This window comes from Oryzias melastigma, linkage group LG10 (genome assembly GCF_002922805.2).
Source record: "Oryzias melastigma strain HK-1 linkage group LG10, ASM292280v2, whole genome shotgun sequence".
Lineage (NCBI taxonomy): Eukaryota > Metazoa > Chordata > Actinopteri > Beloniformes > Adrianichthyidae > Oryzias > Oryzias melastigma.
The window spans coordinates 5,870,742-5,894,697 of NC_050521.1; the positions used below are offsets into that span (position 1 = coordinate 5,870,742).

At 38.6% G+C, this 23,956-nt stretch overlaps 1 protein-coding gene across 6 annotated transcripts in view; it reads right to left on the minus strand.

Annotated features, from left to right (window-relative positions):
• The window catches only part of diaph2 (diaphanous-related formin 2), a 406,507-nt gene that overhangs the window by 86,413 nt on the left and 296,138 nt on the right, over positions 1-23,956 (minus strand). For all 6 annotated transcript variants that reach the window (XM_024283228.2, XM_036214087.1, XM_036214089.1 and 3 more), the window contains one exon: positions 3,573-3,737. In XM_024283228.2, the coding sequence (XP_024138996.1) occupies positions 3,573-3,737 (165 nt within the window). The remainder of the gene's footprint in view (positions 1-3,572; positions 3,738-23,956) is intronic.

Here is a 23,956-nt window from a genome sequence, read left to right on the forward strand (position 1 = left end):
GTGGAGCTTTAACAGTTTTTGGTAGAGCCCTACTGTTATCAAAATTATAATGATTATTCTTAATATTGCAACATTATTAGTGAACTCTAATATTATCAAATGGCCACAGAAGAGGAAGGATGCACACTAACGGAACAGAGACATCAGTCTAATCTCAACGCTGATCAATCTTGCCACTTTGTTGACTCAGTATGAGTCTTTTGGTGGTATTGGAAAAATCACTTAATTAACAAGGAGGACTGTTGGCTCATTTCAGCCCATCTGCTTAGCTTTGATAACTCATTATTTAAAAAAAGGCCTTAAAATCCTCATCAATATGCTCCTGGTCAGGATTACAAACACTTTGTGACAAAATTTTCTCTCGTACTCTGTTACAGAATATGTTTGAAGCATTAAATTAACAAATTGTTGGCAGTTTTAGGTAATGACTCCATGCACTGAAACCATATAATATTTCACTGGCCAGAAGGGAAAAAATAACAGTGAGAGAGAAGGACATGGGTGATGGAGAGACACAGAATGGAGCAGAAGGAAAATAAGAGTTAATGGATTCTCTTATCAGTTACATTCAGTTCTCTGAGTACTGCCGTCAATGGATTTCCTTAAATGTCTTATGTCGGCTGGGTGCATTAAGCTCCAGCTTTTTAGTAAAAGCAATTTATCGGTGACTGTATTGCTATGGGATTATTTAATGCTACAGATGCCTCGTGCTGTAAATGCATTACACAGGGCACTGCAACAGAGACGGGAGTTAATGAGGATGTTTTGTCTGTGTCAAACAGCTCAATGTTTTACTAATGACAAAATAAAGAAAAAAGGTCTGAAGAAGACAAAGCTGAGCCAAGAAACTAAATTACAGAGGCTAAATTCGGTTAAACTGTCACCTGACCATAAGTCATTGCATTCATTTGATTTACCATTTGGAGATATCAGTGATATCTGATGTAGGTCGACTGTCAAACATAAAAACGCATCAAACCTGTCCACAAAGTTTCCATCACTTTCAGAAAAAGCGAAGTACGATTTTTTTTCCATTGTTTCGCAAAGGAGCTAGCCCATTTGTTTCACTGGGTACGACAACAAAAGCAACATTCAAATAGAAAAGCACCATTGATTCCTCGTGCTCTGCAAGCAGAAGGGATTAGCCTTTCTGTCAGCAAACCTAAGATCCAAAAACTATAAATAATATCTGAGGAATATGGTGATTAAAGGATTGTTTTTGCATGAATATATTAGCAACACTATATTCCCCCTTACTTCCCTCCCCTTAACCAAAGCAGGAAAGTTTAAATAGGTAATAAAATATTCATATGCAGCTATTTGCTTGAGAGAATAATTTATTTTCTTGGGTGGATGCCTCTTTTAGAGATACGCAATTCTGGCATCCCTGAGGGAATGTTGTGTTGTGTGCTTGTGCACTTTGATCAGTTGGAATGCAGAGTTGGTTTCATTCGGGGATCACAGTGAAGAGAGAAAGATTTAGACAAGGGGACCTTGCTATTTACATTAATGGGTTGTAAAGAGTGAGACTGTGTTGCCTGGGCACTGTGTCATCATCTTAACACCGCAAGGTTTTGGGGCAGTGCCAGGAGAGGTTGGAAGGAAGTGAAGGAGCAAAAGACACTTGGATAAATGTTTAAGAAACTGTTCAGCAATAAATCAACCTCCAGCAAGATGTGATGTTTACCTTGGCGTTTATTTTGCTTCGATAATTTCTAATTGAATATTCCCTTTATAAAGTAAAGCTCACAGAAGATGATTTCTTTAAAGCAAAGTGGCAAAAACTGCTATGTTGTTTGGTTAATTTTTTGAAACCCTCTTCAATAACACTTTTTTTAATGTGAAAGTGCCTCTGAATTCTCTTTTTTGCTCAGTTTGGCACACAGGAAACTTTTTGCAAAAACAAAAAATAAATTTTCTATTATTCGTAAATGTAGTTTAAAAAATGTCACAACATAGAACTCCTCATTAAAATCACTGATATAGTAGGGTAATTATCTCTAGCAAAAATAAATGGGATAAGCACAAAACTGACTAAACTGTGCTAAGTGGCTTTAACAGGTTGTCCAAGACTTATTTATCTACACTGCAAAAAATTCTTTTTCTTGGGATGAGCTTGAATTCACAACTTTTTTGTATTGTGAAAACTCTTACAAGCTGTCATTGTATTTGTCATGTTTGCCAATTACATATTTAGTTCAAGATTTTTAATTATTGTTTCCAACACAAGTGACTGGTAAATAAATGAATAGATTATTTATTTCTTTAAGCTGAAAATTAATTGATTTGTTTTAGTACAATTGCGTTTGTTCTACTTAAACACTGAAACACTTAAACTCCTCCACCTGAGGGAAGAGCTTTCTACCCACAGAGAGAGGCTAAACTACCTTTCTCTGGCCGAGAACCATGGTCTTTGTTTAAGTATCTTGGAGTCTTGTTTACAAGTGAGGGGACCGAAAGAACTTCCTCTGTAGGGTGGCTAGGCACTCCTTCAGAGATTGGGTGAGACGCTCAATTTCCCTGAAAGGGCTCGAAGTAGAGTCGCTTCTCCTCCACATCATAGGAGCCAGTTAAGGTGGTTCAGGCATCTGGCCCGGATGACTTCATGGAGAGGTTTTCATGCAGAGGTCAACACAGTCTCACAAAGGGCATATCCTAGGGCGGAGGCCCTGTGGAAGACCCAGGACACACTGGAGAGACTATGTCTCTCAGCTGGCCTGGGAACGCCTCGGGGTCCCCCCAGAGGAGCTGGAGGAAGTGGCTGGGGAGAGGGAAGTCTGGGAATCTTTGCTTAGACTACTGCCCTCGTAACCTGGAGGTGGATGAGCCGAAGAAGATGGGTGGATGGATGAATGGTATTTGTTCTATGGGGCACCATGGTGGTGCAGTGGTTGGCACTCTCGCCAGCAAGAAGGTCCTTGTTCAAATCCCAGCAAGAACCTTTCCGTGTGGAGTTTTGCATGTTCTCCTTGCACATACATGAAACTTACTAGGATCTCTTTCATATTCCCAGTTCAAAAAACAAGTCCAAAAACAAGCTTGATATGTTGATTTTTATCTCTAAATTGTTCCTAAATCTGCATGGGACTTTGTATGTGGTCCTGGAACAGACCAGTGACCTGCTCAGGGTGTACCCCACTTTTACTCAACAGTTCAATCGTAATGAGTTAAGGTGGAAGCAAAAACAATATTTTTAGATTGAAATATATTGTAAAAAATGTAAGATGCTTTTGCAAACATAAGAGATAATTCAGTTAATTCTACCTATTCTGGCTCAGTTTTTATTTTTATCTTTGACTGTGGCCTTTTATTTTTTTTTAAATCAGCTTTTTCTTAGAAACGCACTGACATAATTATCCCATGTTATCATTATTAATCAAACTATATTGACATAAATGTGTTTATGTGCATAGCATAATGACATTTTACTAATACCTTGTTTGCAAGAGTGTCAAGTGCAAAAGCGTACTTGTGTAAAGGTGGTGCCCTCTGGAGGGCTTTGTATATCTGCTTTAAAAATTAAAGCAAAAACCTGAACCAGCCAGATGCATAAACAATAAATTCACACTCACCATAAAGAGCATGCGGAAGTTGGCCAGCTCTCCGAAGAAGTCCTCCACGCTGACGGAGTGGGGGTCGAAGGCGAAGTAACTGCCTATGCTCTCATACAGCTTCTGCATGTTCTTGTGCATTGTGGACAGTTTTTCATACTGCTCCCGAGCATGCTTACTGAAGCCGTGAGAGAAGAGCAGTCAAGGAAAAAAAAAAAGAAGTGAAGCTCCAAACACAAATGGCAGACATTCAGGAAGCATTTACCAAGCAATGCACTGAGAGTTAGCACATAAATATGGCTGCAGAAAAAGAAAGTCATTGACATCGCTTAAAAGGCCTTTCAATGTCAAGACTCACAAAATGGAACAAATGCCTAAAAAAGGTTTCAGAGAATATAATGTGACATTACAATAACCTCTGTATCCTAGTATGGCGTCAATAGTATAGAGAGCTAATAGTTTTGGTTCTGGAGTAATAGAAAGGTGTTTTGTAGTCATCAGTATGACACAGTTGGTTGCTACAAAAGTTGATTACAGTCATTGTTCTATTGTTTCACACAACAACGGTGGGGTCAGGTTGTTTTGAACCTTGCTGCTCACATCGCACTCTGTAATTTACTGAACAGGCGGAGCACTTTTCTCCTGGTCAATGACTATTGACAGCAGACATCAGTTAAGCATTATCACAGCAGCCATTGACCTTATAGAAACTGTGCCTGGCACTACAAAGCTCACACTGTGGGTGGGAAGAGCACAGTTCCATTGGAATCTACATATCACCATGTAAAGACACAACTGAACGTGTTTGTGGAGGAACAGAAGAAAAGAAAACAAAGAGGGGTAGCTTTGGTGTTGTAAAAGCAACTAAGTGTACATACAAACAAAGTTAAAACAGGAACATCTGTAGTGGAAGATACCAGTAGGGAGAAAAAAAATAAGCCACTTGGACAACTTGACTTTATACTCCAACATCTCTTTAGCCAACAATCATAAATTTCTTTATTCAAGGGGTGGGTTAGGAAAGAGGCTCAAAGGCATAAATAAAAAAAAATCAACTGGCTAATGGTTAGAGTTTATTTTCTAAGACCTGTCTATAGACGACAATGCAGATCGGTTTGCAATGTGGTCCAACATTGAAGATCCAAAAAGAGAACAATAGTGATATGATATTGGCCTAATAGCTTTAGAGAACCATGCCCCAGCATGTTTAGCAATCACATCAGATATTTACTCCAACTGAGCCCACTAAACCCTGTTGTGGCTAACCTCCTCAAGCCATTTTTAACACCATTTCCTTAATTGTGCCCAAATACTCTTCAGTTTGGGATACAACTGCACTACTACTACTGGACTGACTGCACTACATCTCCCAGAAACCCCAGGGCACAGTTCCTGGATGCTGCTCAGCTGTCTCTTATTTACCAATCACCCACAGGACACTTAAACACTACACAGAGTGTCATTCAGTGCAAAGTATTGTTTGTGCCACCCTGCCAGCATTACCGAGCGTTTCTATCTAGACCTGATCTTCTGTGTACCAGACACTGCTTTATCTCTGATTGCCTGCTGCCTGGCCTGACCCTCGCCTGGACTCTGAGAACTCTGGTCTCTTTTAAGATGATCCTATGCTCGTGATTGACCTCTGCCTGTCTGACCCTGATTTAGCTTTGTGAACTTTTAGCTGTAGTTCTTACCTGAACTGATAAATCTGCTGCTCGTGGAACCAGCTACCTACCTGTTTGGGACAGCTACTTTCAATTGGGTAAATGGCTTATACTTATATAACACCGTACTACCTGATCAGAGGTCGACCGCTCTACCAATGCAGCACTGCCATTCAATATACTGTATATTCAGCATAAACTGCATATCCTTGAAGGAAACAGAATATATATTTAAACAAAGAGTAAAGATATTATTTCAAATGGAAGTGTGCACATCTGTCAGGAAAACACTAATAATGTCCCATTTTTATGTGCACAAGCTTTGGAACTGCTGTCCCATTTTCTAACTCTTGATATAAATCAAACCAATATTCAAAGCATTAGACATCCCAACATTAATATCTTTGTTGTCTCACAAGTCTTTAATAGTACCGCTAACTGTTTATACAAGTCCAGCACATGTTTTGATTACAGGAGAATTGTTGAGACTCTGTTGTAAGGTTAGTGTTGCTGCCAGCCCATCCCACATCCTAAAGCTATTACAAAAAAAAAAAAAAAAAAGCTGAAGCACAGTCTGCTGCAGCCGCCCCTCCAGGAGGTGTTCACTCCTCTGTTAAAAAGCTTCCTGTTTGTTTTTAAAAAAATATCAGTTTTAGTCAATCTGATACATAGCTTTATTTAAACGCTTTATTTAAAAAATATAAGATAGTTGAACACACAATTTACCCTGGTCTTTGTCTGTGTTAAAGAAATGCTTTGTTCTGGTCTTGAGAGACTATGTATAAGAACAGAAAACTTTTCTAACAATCTCAGGACAAGGACAGGATAAGTATAAAAAAAAAAAAAAAAATCTCATATGCAATCATATACTTTCAGGAATAAATCAAAAGTCCTTTTGTTAAACTATCTATGATTTCAAAATTGATTAAGAGCTTTAAATCTTGTGTTTTTATATGTATGGGGAATGTGAACACTGCACAGCTAAAGATGCATTTATATTTCCCTTCCTCTTAAGAAACAGAATTATTTAGATATAAACCTTTTCTTCACGAATATTGTGTAAATTAGCTTTTCTCTTCCCCTATTTATGTAGACATCCACGCTGAGGCACATAGATTATTCTCTTTCCCTAAGGAGGCTATTAATTCACAAATGAGGTTATAATTCACACACGTGTGATGTTTCTGCACACAAATACACTCCTACATTAGTGTTTCTCTAAAAAATTCTTGGTGTTCTTTTGTCTGAGAAGAGCTTGGTTGGACAAGACTTGATAGTGTGCACAGAGGACAGACGATGGACTTTAGTCTTTCGCCCCCTTGTTTCTACATCCTTGACTTCATGAACCGGATTTACTCCTTCTGATTCTGTCAGGCTCCTGTTATGTCTTGCTTTGAAGAGCTCTTTCTTCCATGTGCAAACTTAAAGGTCCCAGCAGACAGGTGTGGAAGTAAACCTTTGCCAAAGCAACATAAAAAAACTCTTGAAGAGGCCGTGCTGTACTCGAGTTCTATTTAACTTGTGAAGCTATAAAACGGTCTTTGTAAAGTCACTCTTGTAGTTTCCACTCTGATCTGATGTAAGGAAATTTCCATAAAAAAATTACAAATACTATGCAGATCCCTGCCCCTCTATAAAAAAAAGAGAAAAAAAAGTTGTCCTAGTAATATTTTAAAGCTAAGTCTTGGATTCATTTTCAATTTCTCATTTCAACAAAGCCTAATTAGTCATGATGCAAATAAGACTCCAAAGTATGAAATTGCTTTAGAATTATGGAAATTTAACCTACAAACCTAAAAGCAAGTATCATCAGCAAGATTATTCCAGAGAGCAGGCAAAACCGCGTGTTAACTCAGGCACAAAAACATGTTGATTTATTCCGGTACGGGCTCCGCCATTGCTAATAACATTTACATACAGTGTTGACTCTGCAGTGCTGATCAGGCCTTTAGAAGTGCTGATCTTACAGCACTTGCAGAAAGGAAGCGACATCACACATGGGCAGTGGTTACTTCCGGTGCTTGTCGTGGCTTTTGCCGTCTGAACTTCAATCTCTTTTTCTCACCCACTGAAAAACCCACAGATGCGCTGTGGTATATGTTTCCCGCTGGGGAACAGACTGAAACCGGCTGGGCTTTTGCTCCTTGTATTTCCACATCAAAGACGTGTCATATTGATGGAGCCTGACGGACACTATCCTGCAGCACGACCTGTGTGGCAGAGCCTTCATCCAATATGCATACCAAAGTAGAAGGAAAAAGCCGAATATTCTTACAGACATATCTTCTAAAAAGGAAGGGTCCTTCTTTCATTCTTCAACTGTCGGGTTTTCTGCTTAGTAATTCTCAATCACTGAAGCTTCTTTATTTCTTTAACTTTTGTTTTGTCCTCCACTAACATTTCCTTCTGCATTGCGTCCATAAAGTTCCTTCGGCAGTATCCTCATGCCTTACTCAGAGAAAAGTTCTTTCTGCCTGGTCTTCATATCACCTGGGATTTCAGCAGAGCAGGGAGTGGATGCAATGAGTCTCCATGTAACAGATCAGTCAGACTGTGGTCACCCCCAACCCTGATTGGCAGTCTGTTCTTTTCTCATCTGCTTGTCTTCACCGTAGAGCCGACACTCCCTGTGCACTAAACCTTACCAACACAGAGCAAGACGAAAGCCTCCGAGCTGAGCTAAAGGGCTCAGCGCTGCAAACCTTGATGCTACTGAAGACATTTTTGAAGGGCATAACTCTATTTCACAAAAAAAAAAAGAAACACAACATTGTCAAAAGCAGTCACTTTTTTTGATTTACTTTGTGCCAGTGAGTCGTTTGAGGTTTACTTAACCGTCTGACGATGGCTGTAGTCAAAGTGCTGGTTTCAACAATTTGAGATGAGTAGACATGTCAGTGAAAATGTCTGGTGCTGCTTTTGAAATAAATACGCTTGAAAAAAAAAATCTAGATTTAAATCTTTGTCTTTTTTCCACTACCCTGATTACTGTGTTTAATCAGTCACTTTTTTTCTGTTTGATATGCCAGAAAGGCTACATTTAAGCTGAGATTAAGGGCACTCATTTCTAACATGGAAAAGTGACATGAAAATCACATCCAAGTCAGATTTACAGACTTTTTTTAAACACACTTCAATCAATGATGTAAATGAGAAAAAAAAAAAATAAAAATACATTAATTGTTGATAAAAATTTAAAACAGGCTTCACAATGGCCACCTATGAGCATGGCAATCAATTACCTGGTTTATTTACCTGTGTGCATGAGAGAGTTATTAAAATACTGCTTAAAACCCTACAGTGGGTGTCCAAAAAGCTTCCCTAATAAATCTCCTGTAACCTAGTTCCATTAATGTTTATTTAATGCTACTCCTATGTGCTGGCTTGCCTCTCCATCCGGGGCCCATCACTAAGCCTGCTTTTCTCCAGACCCCACCATTCCTGCTCCGTTTATCCCCCATACCAACTGCCAGAAGCCCCTGCAGGCCAAATTACACCAAAGCTGCCCACTGACTGGACATAACCCACCATGTTGACAGAGAGAGAGAGGAGCAACAGAGCGCAGTCAGAGCACGGAAAGAGCCCTGCATGTTAGATAAGAAAAGTTCTATTGCCTTTTTCAAGTCATTATTTTAAAGACAAAACGTTGTTTATTTAAAAAAGACAAAAAACTAACACTTTGAAATTTTATTTGTAATTTTAAACTAAAACTACAGTATTTTTGTAAAGCCTTGATATTTTTTCAAAAAATGGTAATGTGCCTTATAATCCAGAGGTTGTGTGTTATTGTGAACATGTTAACGTGGCTGACGTGTTGTGGTGTTGGACTGTGTTTTATTTTTATGTCACATAAACGCAAAAATTATTTTATTAGTATCAGTTTGTTTTGTGTTTATGAGTTGCAAACACGGGTAGATTTACAGGTTTTGTGAATACGCTAACACAGCTAACACTTATAACATGGCTTTTGTATTACGTGTTACAAAGAACTTCTAGAGTTACTTAATGCTCTTGATCATTCAGTGTGCCTTATTTATGACATACAGTTGCTAGAGAATGCATGCAAATGGACACACAATGTGTTTTTTTTATCTCGATCTAAATAAAAACAATGGAGAAAAACTTTGCCTGCCTAAATCACACGAAAATATATTTTCATGTTTTTATTGAACACAATCATGTGTCCAGCTTATGCATAAAACCAAGTACTTTCAGAGGGTTCACACATTGTCTCCTGCAACTGTACATTTGAAAATAGACAATTCATTGGCGGTGTGCTACATGTATGCAAAAATACCCCAAAATAGTACCATAGAAATCATAGAAATGTGATATTTTGCATATTTTTTGTGAACTCCAACTGTGCTTGAGTATATTTAGACAAAAACACAATGAATTAGCAAATCATTAGTCTATGAAGAATGAAGTAAAGATCCCTGGAATAAACATACTGTTCAGGACCAGCTTTTGTATCACAGCACCTTCATTTACAGATAGTTGATACAATCAACTTTTTAGTACAAAAGCAATTAAAGAAAGTAAAAATGTGGAATTAAAAGAGTAATTAGTAACTATTTCAGCAGTAAATCAGCAGATTTATATATATAAAAACAAATCTACACAATTCATAGCTCAAAAAAACAGTCTTCTCAGTATTACAAAGATGGAGGCTCTCTGGGTGGTTTTCTTCTGAACTTCTCCTCCTTTTCATCACTGCAGGTAATTCGGCGGTACGCAGGCTAGGCGCTCACCTTGCAAAGCAGGTGGATTTTTCAATCATTAATCCAGGCTTCAAGATATTCATTTGTGCCTGAAATGCACAAGTATGCATCAATACTGCCGTTGGTAGTGCTTTACTGAAGGTTTACTCGTACTAGATAGTGACTGACAGGTTAATAACTTGCCAAGGATTCCTTTGAAGGTTCTTTACCAGAAAGTTTCAGCAAAACGCTTCCCAGATGGTTCTACGTAAGCACCATCTGGCGTGCCAATGTTGACATAAAGTAGGAGTTGTTGTCATGTTGCGAAATAGAAAACATTCAAATGTGACTGTTTTTAGTTTTGTCAAAGTTAAATAACTGTCTGTAGTGTCTTCCCCCAACACACTCAGTTCCATCCGTATGGAATGCATTTTCTACGCGTCAGAAATTTAGTAAGTCATATTTACACTTTGAAACGGGAGTCGTGACCTTTACTCTAACGATAGTCTCCTCCATCATCTCACCTACAGCTTTTACTTCCTCATGCTCTGGAAATTAAAAGCTAGATTTAATGTCAATTTTACTGCCAATTTATTCAGCCCATCTGTCCCTGAAATATTTATACGTGTAGAGAGGAAGGTTGCTTCTGCTTAGGCATTCAAAGCTCTTCACTACAGCACCCAGCTGGTGTTATAGCAACTTAGAGAAGGGGGGACCGTAGGATGTAATGACTAAATCTGATAAAAGGCAAAGAAGGTACATAAATTAGAAATGAGAGGATTAGGTCCTTGGGAATGACCTGTTGAATCATGGATAGGCTATCAACAAGAGTGCAGGAATGAAGAATGTAAGATGATTTGCTCCAATGTTGACGATGAGTAAATGTGAACACAACACTGTCTATGTGCACACCATGAAACACACACATGCAAAACATTATGCTTCATATTCTTCATTGTTCTGTTGAAGCTATTGAAAGTGATGGTACGTCAAACCAAAATCTTTGTGAAATTCTTACACGGCAGCAGCAGGACAATGCAAATCCATCGTGTTTACACCTCTCGCACTTGTCAATTTGTAAAAAGGTCAAGTCTCCTGTTATATTTGATCTAATCGACAAACATCAATCTGAACCTACAGTTACAACAACTCATGAGACGCACTGTGAAGAGGGTAGTGTGGATGGGAATACATCAAGTGAGCTTGTGTACAACGTTTGCCCGGCAACACCTACAGAAAAATCAAATGAGGTAACATTTAGAAGATGTATATTTTCTTTGGAGCATATTTTATAGTTTTTCTTTTTTTATTTGGTGGAGGATCTTTGTAGAGCCAGTGTTGCATATTTATAGCTCGGACTTTTCCAAGAATCCAGCCACTCTTCTTGCAGCAGAGAAAATTAAATTGAACTCAACAACAAACAGCCTGCTGTCTTTTCTTTATAATAGTTATTCATGTTTTCCATGGAATTACCTAATACATATTTTTATCATGAGTGAATAATACTTCATCTACATCTTTCAACGAAGCAAACTCAAACCACGAACATTCTGTCAGGTGGAAGAAGTAGTTTATTGTTTTTCAAAACCAACAAATTAAAAAGCATTTACTTTTATGTCAGTGAGGGTCCACTTTAGGTCTCTGTCATTTAAACAGTTGACTTGTTTTTGCATTAGACGTGTCTAAAACGCTTTATGAAACATTGACAAACATTTTAATTTTTTTAGCACATTTTTGTTTTTATTTATTTTCAGCAAAACAACCATATGCATTAATTTGCCATTTTAAATGATAGGTTCTGCGTCAGTACTGATAGGGTTTATTGGGTCAGAGTTAATCCTTGTTTTCATTGAATGGTCCGGTCGAGCTTGATGTGGTATTTTGTGAGTTTCCATTTTAAAATGGAAACTAAACAGTTCTGACCCATACCTCTTAAGGGCCCCCATTCTATGGACCCCATGTAGGTCGATGAAAACCCAGAACGGGACGGCTGGGGCGGAGCTGCTGTAGCCATCAGTTGATTAGCAGAAAGTGATGACGATATAAGAAAGCACCAATATAGCATTAAGCACTCTTTACGCCGGTATTTTTTTTCTTAGCCACTTGTAGTCTTCTTTCAAACAACATCAAATTCCTTTTTTACACAATGTACAAAAAGTAAAGCAAGAAAAAGACAAGCTGCTGGATGACCTCCATTGTTGTTGCTTTTCTAATCGTCACACTGTGGAAGTGAGGCTTAACTGAGGGGAAACGCTCGCCAGAATTAACTGGACTATACCACACTACTCCTCCCTCACAGAACAGATCAGTGGAAAGGTTTTAGTGAATTTGAATAGTCCACCTTATTTTTTAGGTATGAAAACTCACCTAATCCATCTGCAACAAGATATTCTGGTACAGCAATATACCATACAAGCAGCCCATAAGACTATAGGTCACAAGTAAACCAGAGATACACATAGACTATGGTACTAAGCGTGAATGTGTGTTTCAAGTCAAGAACTGAAGACGCCATATGCTGCAAAACATCCTCTATGAACATTTAAACTACAGTTACTCTGAAAATAAGAAATCTTGAGACTTGAAGGGAATTGAATTTTTTTTCTATACTCCCTCTTGCCACCAATGTGACACTGAAATTTAAAATTGGATCAATGGTTGCTCACATCTTTCTCAGATAACATCTGTTGGAAAACAGACCTCTTAGGTAGCCACTTAATGCAAGCCTTCTGAGCCCAGAAAGCAGAAAGGACTTCATGTGGAGCTGTCTTTGATGTGTGCTTTCACTGCTGGGGAGTGCCTCTAAAGTCACTGGGTTTGGCTGTTGCTCTGTGGCTGTTTTCAATCTCTTTCAAACTAAACATGCAGATTTGTTGAAAAATGATAGAGCAGGGGTCTCGCACTGGCGGCCCGGGGGCCATTAAGTTGATATTTTTAATGTTTTCAATAAGTTCAATGTCTACTAAGCAATATCTTTTGCATGTCCACACTTCTTTGATGATAGCTTTGTATTTGCTTTGTGATGCTTCAGCTTGCTATATGCTTAAAACTTGCATTTGCTATTGTCATTGGATCTAGTCGTAAGAAAAGCCCTTAGCAACAGTTACTAGCGTTGTTAGCTCCTGCCGTTTCACAGGACAGGCAGAAGATATTGCTTAGTAGTACATAGACATAAACAAATGTTCAATAAACGTGTTCAGTAGACATAGACAATGGACCAAAGATATAGACAGTGGACGGAAAAACATATTTTTGGCACAAATGGAACCCCAATCGGTCCAGCCTCAGAAAGACTCTGCCTTCAGAGGACCCAAGGTAAATAGAGTTTGAGAGCCCTGATGTAGATGGTAAAAACAAAAAAATATAACAAGACCAATTGCGGCTTCGCTTTAATGTGCGAAGAAGAACAAAGGTCAGCTGTTGTATGTGCAGCACATAATTTCACATTTCACTACAAAGACCAAGTCAGCAGTAGGAGTATAGATGTATAATATATCATTCACCAATGTGCACTTGTACCAATTAATCATTGATAAATACATCAAATCAGTCCAAATTTGTTCAGGACTGTCAGGACTCTATCTTTTTGGTTTGTATTTTTCTTGCTGAATGAATGGATGGCAGTTAAGGCGACAGAAAAAAAGATGGAAAAAAGAGACTACTGATCATATTTCTTTGGTCAAATCACTAACCCAGCAGCCAGCGTGACAGAGTACATCTTTATTCAATAGCCTTATCATTACCACAGCACAAACACATTCAGCAGGTCAGCCTGTTTGAGCCCTGTGTCACTCTGTACGCTAGTGTGCATGCGGAGATAAGCAGAACAAAGGAAAGTGGGGTAAATGTAAGTTTTTTAGGCCAATGAGTTTTACCATAAATGTATTTTAAGCTTGTCCTTGTGTAGAGTCCTGTCAGCTATAAGTCTTAAAGAAATAAAAAAAAGATCCCAGCAACTCATGAGGATGCAGCAAAAATACTTTAGCAATGATGCTGCTATAGTTAAGAGTCAAATATGTTAACATGGATAATAACAGACAAATATTACTGATTAGATGTCAAAAGTTGTGCAATCTCACCTTCCTTCTTCAAACAAGCGTGTAAGTGCTTTGTGAGTGACACATTGTGAATTGCTCCCAATTGTCAGACAGATGATGACAAACACAACAAGACATTCAGAAAATCGTTGAAAGTCTGCAGAATTATTGGGTCCACACTGTGACCACAGAGCCCTTTATTAAATTACAGTCCGTTATGAGTGGCATAAGTAGCTGTCAAACGCATGGAGCTAGAGAAAAAGAGAGAAAGAGAAATGGAGAAAAAAGAAGAAAATAATGAAGCCTCCAGTCTCCATTGGCAACACAGAGGCACCGGGCCTATTTTTAGCAAATTAATTTAAGGCTCTAAATAATTAACTGATAATTATCTGGCAATCAAGAGTAAGATAAAATGATCTTCCCAGGAGTTTTAATGTCATGTGCCTCAGCAGGAGGCCTAAGGAGCTTTGTGTGAGTCTGCAGTCAAAGAAGAAGAAGAAAAAAAAAAAAACGCTGTCACAATGAAGAAAAAGAAAAAAATAATTGACAAGGAAGAGCATATTCTGCATACTGGAAGGCAAGTGGATTTGTCAATGATTAGTGTCTAATGAGTGACAGGAAACTGGCTCTTGAATTGTATTTGTTTGGGGACTAATAGAGGTGTTAACCAACTGTCATGACTTTTGCCTTCATGCCCACTAAGATGAGTAAATTAATATGTAAATAACCTCACCTATAGATTACTAACAGATATAGCCATAAGCAAATTAATTAAACACATAGAGTATTTAAAAAATATTCCTCACAGCTGAAATAAAGAGTAGTGACTTTAAAGTGAGGTGGTAGCCATGTAAGAGGACTTTTCCTTTATTGAGTTGACGATAGTGAAAAAGCTCCAATGTTGTGGGTGTGGCCTCTGTAGAGGTTCTCTATATGATATGAGATTCATAGTGATAGTGTTCTCTCTGTCTTGGTTGGATATGGGGTCATCAAACTTTGTCTTTGTGATTCTGGTTAACAAACAAGCCAGACAAATGTTGTAGAACGCCTCGCAAGGCTATTGTAGAGGAAAAGAATGAATGATCACCTGTCAATATAGACCGCAATCTTGTTTGGACCCAACTTCAAGGTCAAGTAAAAGATTAAATTCAAACTCCAAGCTGCATTAAAAAGCCATCACAATCTGATGTCCTGGCCCCACCCCTGGCCAGCTTGTTTGGCCCAAACTACAGTTTTGTGTTCTGTGTCTCTCCCTTGTACTCACTTGCCCTCTCTGGCTCCTCCTACTGTAACACTTTCAGGGAGCGCCACCAGGAAATGTGGCGACTGTAAGGCAGATGTAGAGTGCTTGACCTTTGATCGGAAGGTCGCAGACTCGCAGGTTAGGTTCAGTATTTATTGTCCTAAACACTCAACCCTCCTATTGCTCCTGGCTGTACAGCTTGCTGACTAATTGGATGGCAGCTCTTTCACTATCAGAGTAAATGTGAGTTTGCATAGCTGAATGGGACTTGTGATTGTAAAAGGCGCTTTGGGCCTTATAGAAGGTTAAAAAAAGCATGTATAAACTGAACAGCAGTAGCCCACCAACTTTTCTATCCTTCCCATGATGCAGCATTTTACCAAGCAAATAACCTCAGAAATTCTTTGCCATACTTAAACCCATAAAGCACTGGAAGAGTAAGCCCTCTTTGACCAACCACATGAGCTATCAAGCAGTCTAGGTAGAATATTTCCATGCAAATCACCAGTGTATTTGAACAGTTATGCATTTGTGTGATGCAGTTGATTTGACTTTTGAATGTCCTTTGGAGTTATCATGGCTGCCATAGTAAACGTGCAAAGCCATTGAAACAATGTTTTGGTTTTTAAGGGGAGTACTGTCTTCTGCTGTTGTTTTGATGTCAAAAAGGGAATTTAGAAATTGGTTTGACAAACGGACATCTCAGAAAGTCCACACATGTGTCATGAATGCACTTTCACATGATTTGAGTTTAGTTGGAGCATTGGTGTACATGTCATCTTGGAGAAGACACCATTGCAACAGTGTTTCGGAAAAATAAATAAATAGGCAATTGATCTGCAATAAAGCAGAAGACTCAAAGCTCCCAGCATACAGATCTATGGTAAGTTCATTTTAGCATGGCTATGCAGAAGGAAAAAAAAAACAAAAAAACAATTCACATCACATTATATATTTTTTTAAGATCTAACATATATATATATATATATATATATATATATACTTATATAAAAATCTAAGCATGTCAATATACTGAGGTCTGGGACATAATTGGAGCTTTCTCTCAGTTCATCAGGCGGAAACACTGTTGGTGTCTCAAACAGTTCCTAAGATCACTTGATTCCATGTTTCTAAAAGCCTGGTGATAGTACGCCATAATAGAAGATTTAAGGCTGATCCCATTAAGCTAATCAGATCTCGAAAGCCTTGACCTTCAACAACACTCAATGGCAGCAAATCGACCCTAATCAGTTTGCAAGTATTTGTTTTTTATTGGTGTTGTAAACATACACAACCTTTCAGAGTTTCTCGGAAAAATATTTTATTGGAATTAAAATTGGTCCCATTCAACAGTTGGGTTTGCTCTTTTGATGAGAAGCTGCAAATGTGGTTGAGCTTCTTTTCTGTTTCTATGGTAGCCCTGCCACAAAAATAAAAATTAAATAAAATAATAATAATTGAAACCAGTAAATTCAAGCAAATCATGACCGAACAAATGTTAAAATTATAGAATAAATCCAAACTATGAATGATTTTTTTTTTTCTCTTCAAATCATAGATGGTCCATAAATAGTGCCTATCCTCTCACTCATAAAAGTACAACACATTCAAATACAAACATAAAGATAAACAGATAGAAATCAAAGAGTTATGGAACACTAGCAAATGTTTTGTAAAGTCTTTTTCAACCCTTAGTAGTCATAGATTTTGTGTGGCAGAAAGCACAGCATGTGTTTGCATATTGTGTGCTTCTTATGGTTTTGGGACTACAAAGAAGGAGCAATTAGTTTGACGGTGTGACGTGCTTTGGTGAGAGCTAAGGTTGACAGGCCTATGCAGCCTCCCCACTGAGCAACTTTTTATAAAATCAATGCCAGCCCTGAACACAACACTCAGCTGTAGAGCTGGGCTGTATAACGGCACCCTTGCCCTTCTAGTGTTTGGGGGGGGACATGGACAAACAGATAAATTAGAGCCGCTGCGGTTGTCTGTCTCGTCCTACCCTTCTTCCTGCTATTGTGAAGTGACAACAATACAGACAGCGACATTCATACACAAAAAGGGTCTGCTTTTGAAAGACGAATTCCCTGCATTTAAACTTCACTTTCAAAACCCAAAGATGTTTTAGCAAAAAAAAGGAATAAAAGCTCCTTATTAAAATAATCATTGGTTAATGGGTTATAAAGAAAAACACATTTATAGGCTTTGTATATATCCAGTAAAAAAAATGGGGGGCTATAGATGTATTTAATCACAATGTCTTACTGAAAAACTGAAAAATAAGCAATAAAGTAATGGTATGCGTAACAAATCAGAACCAGTAGTTATTGAAAATAAATGTTTTTAAAAACACAGAATAAACTTTGAGTCCATGACAGTTGTCCTTTGTTTATTCTATGTCCAACATTGATAGGTATGAGTGAGGTCTGAGTATGGTCCTATCTGTTACCTGCCAACGGAGCTCCACAGCAGCATCACTGCTCTCGTTTGGCAGTGTGTTGCTCTAATTTCCATCAGATTACATGCCCACAGAGGCAAACTCTCCAACTCTCCTTAATGGGAGGCATCATTCTCTGCAGGTGGCAGGGAAGGAATCGTGGGTTGGGGACACGGCAACCATGCGTCTGCTTGAACGATCACTTGTCAGAGGCTGATTGCCGCTCTGATGACGTTCATTTGTGCGCTGAGATACTTTCATTTGCTCAATCTCTCTCCATAAACATTAACTGCACAATTCCACAATGTGAATACATTAACCCAGTTATTAGGCTAATTACCATATTAGGACTGTCATGGAAGCTGACAGGCCACGATGCTCCATCTTGAAATCTAATCAGTCTTCTATGATCACGCTACAACTGCATTTTAATTGTCACTTCTGGTTTTCTGTGCAAGGCTGTGTTGCCTTGTAGGTGGCTTTAACTGGACTATTTGCAGCTCAACTCCCATCAAAGGAAGCAGGGGTGGGCTGTGGGTAGCTGGTGGTATTGAGCACCAGAACAATCTATATCAGTCATTAAAATGCAAATGTGTTTACCAAGTCTAGCTTTGATGCAACAATAATAACAAGAAGTGTTGAACAATTGTGAATCAAACTTGCGTGGCGACCTATTGAACATACACCATGGCAACGTAATGAAACAAGAGCTGAAATAGGAGCAGTTTCAATCGTCAACACAAAATCCTGTCCTTATCTAAGAACCTGAAACCGAGAATTGAGCTGCACGAAATTAAGCTGGCATGAGTCCAAAGCTGCATTTCAAATGAAAAGCTCAATCCTGCGCTCCAAATTAAGGATGAGACACAGATGAGATGCATATAACAGGCTGTTGCACTCTGAAAGTAAACTGGTATAAAAGCAAGGAACCTGTCCAGGCATTGTAAATCCAACGCAGCTGGATAAACTCCTTGAAATGACATCCTGAGTGTGTCAAGTCAAGCACTGGCTTTCTAATGTGACAACTAAGTATAATTCAGAGAATATTCTTCTAATTCACTCTAGCCCAGCTGGATGTCATTTGTGAATTTAAACTAGAGTTCCGTTTAGTTTTCTTTGTCATGAGGTTCAACGAACAAGAAAAGTCATGTCATTGTGTAGGGGAGATTTTCTTAAGACAAGGATTTGAAATTTTATGGATACCTGAACAAGTTATCAAATTCATAAAGAGCTTTCATTTTTTAACAGAAAAAAAACCCATTATGCTTAACTTGGAATTCATTCTGTTAAAAAAAATGAAATACTGTGTCTCCAACTATTCATATTTAAATTAAGATATACATGGATTTTTGTGAAACACCATCTCCAGCAATCACCTCCTGAAAGAGCCGGCAACCAGTGTTAGAGCTTAGCCAGTCTGAGTGGAAAGGAGTTACAGAAGAAAGAGATAACATGAGAGAATAAGCTCAAGGAAACAAAAGAGGAGACTAGCTTGAAATGAAAAGAGGAGAATACGCTATTCGGAAATCATCTGATCTCTCTATGAAGGTAGACAGGATGACAAACTAATCCAACCAGCAATACCAAGAGATGTCAGACTTACATTTGCCACTTGGAGTTCTTCCTTTTGTGAACTTTGAAAGTGACAAAAGCACTCCAAGAACCGATTACGGTCTATTTAGTGTCTTCCAGCATAGTGAGTGCTAAATCCCTTTAAAAGAAATACATCAGGATTCAAACAAACTTAATTTGCATCGTCATTAATTAATATAAATGCAAATTTTGACAAAAAAGGATCCAACAATCAACAGTAACAGAATATGTCACTCACATTTATGGCAATCAGCAGACTGGGTAATTAAAAAGAGGTTATTGTCTTTGATCTGTCTGCCATCAGGGAGTATACCTGATACTGTTCTGTTTTAGATCAAATCTAATAAGCTTAAAGGTAAGTATAAGGCTTAGTATTCATTTGTGGATAGGAAAGCCTGTTCTGTGCATAGTTCACTTGTAATATGATAAGAAGATATTGTTAGGGGATTAAAATATCTCCCAGGAGATCCATTAGTGGATAAGGCCTGCTGACTTTCTCTCGAACCATTATCTTCCTAGTTACTGCATTATCTTTGGTACTAACTCAACTACCAACCCGTGTGCTTAGAATTCAAGCTCACATATGTATGGTATGATAAAGAGAAGAAAAAAAAAAATAGAAAAAAAGCAATCAAAAGTGCAGGTAGATGCATTTTCAAAACCCTGCTATGAAACTCAGCATGGAGTACCGCCAAGGCGGCCACTTAGGGATTCACTGAGTTTAAGGAAGAAGGATAAAGAGATGGAGAAGCAGTGGGTTACAGGCTGGTGTCCACAGCGCTGCAGGACATATCTATTTCCCTGTGTGGGATGATAACCAGAAAGGTAAGAAACAGATGCTGCGTCAGTTTTCTTATAAAGGCCAATGTGACATTAAATAACACAGGTGCCAATCATTTTCATGGCAAAAACAGCTTCAGACAAACTGACAGCAGCTGAAGCTTTCTAGCCTGATGCCGCTAGGTCTAATGCCATTATTAACACGTTGGTGCTATCGGCCTTTTACAGTCAGCTCCAGCATCGTCTGGTGACAAAGTCTTGAAACACACCTGCATGGGTCTCGACAATTTGACAGCTACAATTCAATCATCCTCTTTTTTTCCCACCCATTAGAAATCTATTAGAGGCCAATAATGATGCTGAGGGGAGAAAGTCTGAGATATTTCAGGTCAGCCTTGGAGGTTAATTGGCGAGTCATTGCTGGTCAGTGAGTGAGTGTGGTCAGTGAGGGAATCACTGTCTGACACCATTCTGGCAGAGATCGAGGGTGGTCGGGGGTGGTGGTGGAAGGCATTTGCGCGATTACAACAGCTGTTGGAAAAAGCAGAATCTAGCAGAGGAAAAAAATGAAGAAGGGAAACACATGCTTAAAACCAATTTCCCAGGACACTGCCAATGCTTAGTAGGTTTGAAGAAAACTGTATGCTACGTACACACAAGCTCACAATGCAGATTCAAGAATGTTCCAAACAGGCCTTTTTTGGACATCTTTCAGCATAATGTGTTTACACCACATTGTTGCCACATGATACAAGCGCATGTACTCAGAGTTGGAATAGGCTTGGTGCAAACTATCGAAGCAATGCAAACCTCACAAATCCTGCTTCAGGTTTTTTTTTCAAAGCTCTGTTCTGATGTATGAATTACTTGTGCCAAATCAAATTGCTTCCCTACCCCTCTGGGTACTCCCTATTCTTCCAATTGTAGGGATGTCTGAAGCTGTAGAAGTGTCGGAGAGTATTTTTTTTAAGGGGGAGCTGTAGCAACTTAGGGTTGTCTCTCTGCCACTAGGGTGATCCTAGACTAGCTTGTGGCACGGAGGAGTAATGCATTTCTTCATGTGGATGTGCTCTAAAGCTTACATTTGGATATTTTGTTCAAATTTGAAGACTCTATTTTTCCATCACTGTCTGCTTGGAGGGCTAAATGTAGTGTAGTGAGAACCTGTAGGGGTAGGGAAGCAATTATTTATTCCTCATTTGTGATCAATTTTTAAATGGTTGGCACTTCCATGAATTCAAAAAGAAGCTACCCATACGTCACAAAAAAAAAAAAAAAAATCAAAGTCCTTGATTGGTCAAATTCAACTGGTTTAACTTTCAACGTGGGTTCAGTGGTGACATGTCTTGTGAACGTATTCTCATTCCCAACTCGTCACATATTGATGTTTGGTTAGGACCCCTCCGCTTCACTTTTTGGGTGTTCCCAACTTGTGGTTTTTTGACGTGTTGGATGTTCCCATTAAATGACTGGTCCCTAAACCTACAGGTTGCGAACCATAACCGTTCCAGTAGCGAGACGCAGTCCAGTACTGAGACTAATCCAGTACTGGTACCCTAACCCTAATTGGTACCGATTGGTGCCTGTGCCTGGTACCGCCTCTGGTCCCAGTTCGGGTCCAGTGTTGCGTCCGGTACCACATCCAGTACCGTGCCCGGTGCTGGGTTAGGGTACCAGTACTGGACGAGCCCCAAGGTCCAGTCTGCATCTTGAGAGTTGTGGACCTTTGATTTTATGAATGGCAAGCACATTACAAAAAACAAAAAATTAGGGACACCCAAAAAGTGACGCGGAGCAGTACATAACCAAACGTCAATATGTGTCAACTTGGGGATGGGAATGTGTTGGTTTTGTACATGGAGCCAAATGACTGACCTAAAAACTTGGGTAGCAATGCATGAGTGTGAGAGTTTTGAACGCAGAGGCCTGAAACGCGCATCTGCGTACATTTACTTGGACTTTTTATTGGAAGTGGCCGCTTTAAAGCTTGTTTCTGAGCCCGGTGTAAATTCAGCATGAGAACCCACCATGACAGACATGGTTTACAATAAAGGCATTGAGAGTGTTTTAACCTTTGGATAGAGAATAAAGTTAATGCAAATGTTGGAAGTGTCAAAAATGACAACTCTTGCCGCCTATCTGATACTGTGAGATGAAATTGGAAAAAGAGACACACAAACCAGCAGACTGCACACACACAACCTTGCTGTCAGAACTAATTAAACTACATCTGCTGAACAAAAGACAAAATGATTCAAGTTTAGATTATCCACCGCCATAAAAAAGTTATAAAGCTTTAATACAAAGCTTTCATTTGGAGCTCCCCACTGAAAGAAACATGGAACATGGAACAGATAGTCAGGTATTGTTTACTTTATGTAATAGAGGTCAAATAAAGACAGAATTACAGACTGTTGGTGGAGGTGGGGGAGATTATACCAGATGAATAGACATGTTCATCCTGTGGGCATCGGCCCACGTCCCTCAGGACTGCTCTATGCCAGTCCAAGATCACAACTGGTTCTGTATGTGCTATGCACCCTCACAAATACACAAATCCATGGGGGCTCTTTCTCTCAGACTCGCTCACACTCATTGTCCCCCATCACCTTGCTCAAAGATGAATGAGTTTGCTGCTGTCCTAAATCATTTTAATCACTTGAATGGAAAACGCCTCATTCCTGCTATCGTTCTGCTCTGCCTTGTAGCTATCTCGCGGGTGCACATTCCTGCTGTCCCCCCAACTCCTGCCTCATAAAGACTCCCATTCTCTGATGGTACAACTTTTATTCAACATGTGCAACATAAAGTCTTCTGCAGATTTAGGGCAATAAAGGTAAAACATTTAAAAACCTATGCACTCCCAACCCAATCAAATATACACTTACTTGTACAGTAATAATAATAAAAAAGATGTAACACATCTTATAACAACCTTTGCTGGCAGTACATATTTATTGTTCAACTTTGAGTCACAGATAAACACACTTAAACACACTAAACTGTGCAGAGATTTTCTTCCACCCAAAACAGATCAATACTTTTGTCAATGTGATGTTTTCCTACTGCAGGTAAACTCAGTTTTATGAAAAGCTTTGCAGGAAGAATCTTTCAAGCTACTTTGCTTTGATAAGAAGCTATAGCTTCAAGAACAAATGTTTACTTAGTTTGAGTAGTCTGGGTCTAAAATTCAACATAGCTGATGAAAAATGTTTTTAGATAAAAAATAAGGGAAACAAAACCTGAATGTCTATAAATTTCAGAAATGACATTAAATCATCCAAAACTGCACTATTCTTTAAATAATAACTAATAAATGACATCAGTAAAACACAATTTGCCAATTAGAGAGCTTAGACAAATATTGTGAAAATTTGTCCCAACATACATTTGTGGACTCAATCTCAGTTGTTTTATGAAATATTATAAAATACAATAATGTTTTCTGAAATCTCTTAGATTTGAAGGTCTGACACAATTACAAACGACTGAGTGTAGGAATGCAAAAAAATGAGTTTAGAATGTCAAATGTCCAAATAAACTGAATATAAAACTAAACTTAATGTAATGATACAGATGTTTTCTTTAGTTCAAAATCTTGTATCGTCCAGTTGGTTAAATCAATGAACTAAAAGTTTATCTGATATGCATTTTTTTCTTGTAGCATATAAATAGAAATGGATGCCATCAGATTTTGTTCTATCTCAGGAAACAGTAAATTCAAATTTTAAGAATATGGATGAATAAGCTTATTAATCAACATCAGACATGCCAATTGACAGCCAATAGTGGCTGATCATGTCAATAATTATGTTAATTTATGGTTAGGTTGACAACATACGAGTCCTTTTCTTCAAAAAAAAACATAGCATCAAAGTCTAGCAATAGGCACAATTAAACTCATAGTGTACTTGTTTTATTGTATTTTAAAATAGAAAAGTCAAGTGATGC